Raw genomic sequence first — 2,655 nt, 5'->3', positions numbered from 1 at the left:
TTGCTGCAGGCTGACATCCGAGACTCCGCTAACGGAACTTGACCTGCGCAACTTTTAACTAGTTTGTTCAGTTTCGAACGTTTATCTCGGAACAGGAGCTGTGGTGGTAGTAGTGCATGCGGGTATTCACCTGGATGTGGAAATGGGACAGGAACCAAATCCCTTCACCACACTAAAAAAAAAAAAAACCCAAGGATGGGTCATTGCAAACTACACTTCCCACAATCCCCCCAGCATCCTGTCTCTCGGTGTTCTCCATGATATGGCTAATGCCCTAGCTTCCCCTCCGTACCTCCCAACAGTGTCTCCAAAATATGGTCACAAGTGAACACAAGTACAGATGACCCCAGCAGGCAGGACCCTACTCCCGACACACATCTTCGAATGAACTTCCAGCACATTTTATTTGGTTCAAAATCCCCCCGGTACACATGCATACATACATACAGACATTCCTGAGGAACGGAATCAATGTTTGTATGCATTGAAATCACTGAAGCTGCTCATAAGAGTCTCTATATAATAATAATAATAATAATAATAATAATAATAATAATAATAATAATAACTTCGCTGTTCTTCACTGCATATAGTAAGTGCTTTTATATCCCAGAGACAAAGCAAAGACTGGTCATGTATGTATACGGTCACGTATGTATGACTTCATATCCACGTCGATTCCATAGCATTTTTCCAATTTCGCATAAACACTACACTGTAGCAGTGAAAAATGATACGCTAACGCAAACGGGCCAAATGAAACAGGACAAAGGAATTTAACAGAAGGCCTGTCACATTTCCACCTGAAATAGAAAGTCCAAAGAAAAAGGAAAATGATTCTTGCCGAGAGAGAATGGAGTTGCAATTCTGTCAAACACCCTGTATAAGACTAACATTTATTTCAAAAGATCTGATATGACGCCTTTTTTAACTTGGCATACGATAGATGCGCGTGATCCATGTCTTCTCAACACCAGCCCTTATAAGATAACTTAATGCAGTTTAAACAAGCTACGAGACACCTGCAATATGACCACGGCGATGACGAAGAACGAAAACAACGTGAATATTTTCATGAGCTATAGATATGCAGGCCGTAAAGATTTACATTTTCCCTGGAAAATGGAGCGTGTGCAATGGCGCAGAGCGAACGGGAGACGGAGCGCTATAAAACAATAACAAACCAGGAAGAAGAAGAAGAAGAAACAGATCGATCGATATGTTGAGCAAGGACACAGACTCCGCTGCATGTCCAGACCGTATTACTGCCGCGCGTCCAAAACGATTTCAGTCCCGTCGCGTAGACCCCTACGGACTCTCCCCGAACAAACATTCTTTCATTTTGAGAATACCAGAACACCAATCAAGCTATCCAGTCACACTATCTCTCTGCGTTTGACTGAGTCAAAAATGAATACAGTGTCGATCATATATATATAATTATATATATGACATATATAAATAATGTATGCCCATGTGTATTTATGTATACATATATTTATTTCTCTTTTTTACATTAGATTTTTTTTTCGTTTTTTGTTTCGTTTTTTTTTGTTGTTGTTGGTCTTTCACCTGACTGACCCCAGGGAAAATGAGCTGAGTAGCAGCTGATAAGACGACGGCACAAAACGTTTGGCGTTATGAACGTGACCTGCAGGAGAAACCCCCCCAGCACTGGGACCCGCCCCCCACCCGCCCCCGAAACACACACACACACACACACACCGCCCCCCCACCCCCCCAAAACACACACACACACACACACACCGCCCCCCACCCCCCCAAAACACACACACACACACCACCCCCCACCCCCCCCCCCCGCCACCCTCCCATGTCCCGTTTCCCTGCTCCAGAAGAGGTTAACCCTTTGGCCTCCACACGGCTGGCTGGGGGGGGGGGGGGGGGGGGGGAGGTTTAGTTTGGGTTTGGGTTTGGTGGGAGGGACAAAACAAAAGAAGAAGACAAAAAGACACCTCCGAGGTGTGTTTTTAGTCCCTCCTTTTGAATGACTCGGTGAGGGGGGGTATATTTATATATATGTTTGTAATCTTTTTTTTTTTTCAGTCTGTTCCTCAGGTTTAGCCGGGGGGACTGAGGTAATGCAGTGTGTGTTGTGCTAGGAAAGAGCCGGTCCCCTCCCGAGCGGGGTTCCCCGTGTCCAGAGGAAACGAAGGACAGAGGAAGAGGAGGAGGAGAAGGAGGTGGAGGAGGAGGAGGAGGAAGGGCGAGAGTCTTCCGGATGAAGCCGCTGAGTCCCACCGGCTGTCCTCGTCCTCAGAACTGGTACCACTTCTTATCCTTACACTTCAGCATCATCTGGACAGAGAGACAGGGAGGGAAACGGTATTTATATAGCGCCTTTATCCAAAGTGCTGTGCAATTGGTGCTTCTCATTCACCCATTCCTACACACACTGACACACCGATGGCGATTGGTCCCAGGCAAGGCACCAACCAGCCCATCAGGAGCATTTTGGGTTAGATGTTTTGCACACCCAGGGGCGATTGAATCGGCAACTGCTCTTACTATCGCCCTCCTGGGGTCATGGAACCCGGGTCTGATGGAGCGTGCTGTAGATGTGTTTCAGTAGTGTGTGTGTGTGTGTGTGTGTGTGTGTGTGAGTGTGTGTGAGTGTCTGTGTGTGAGTGTCTG

At 46.5% G+C, this 2,655-nt stretch overlaps 1 protein-coding gene across 1 annotated transcript in view; it reads right to left on the bottom strand.

Annotated features, from left to right (window-relative positions):
* Positions 1 to 1,932: 1,932 nt before the first annotated feature.
* stxbp5a (syntaxin binding protein 5a (tomosyn)) overlaps positions 1,933 to 2,655 on the bottom strand; it is a 165,133-nt gene continuing 164,410 nt past the window's right edge. Inside the window, 1 exon segment of the mRNA XM_061242322.1 lies at positions 1,933 to 2,319. Within this exon segment, the coding sequence (XP_061098306.1) occupies positions 2,278 to 2,319 (42 nt within the window). The 3' untranslated portion in view covers positions 1,933 to 2,277.

The sequence above is a fragment of the Conger conger genome, chromosome 5, assembly GCF_963514075.1.
Source record: "Conger conger chromosome 5, fConCon1.1, whole genome shotgun sequence".
In the NCBI taxonomy this organism is placed as follows: domain Eukaryota; kingdom Metazoa; phylum Chordata; class Actinopteri; order Anguilliformes; family Congridae; genus Conger; species Conger conger.
This window is presented reverse-complemented; position numbering and strand designations above follow the sequence as displayed.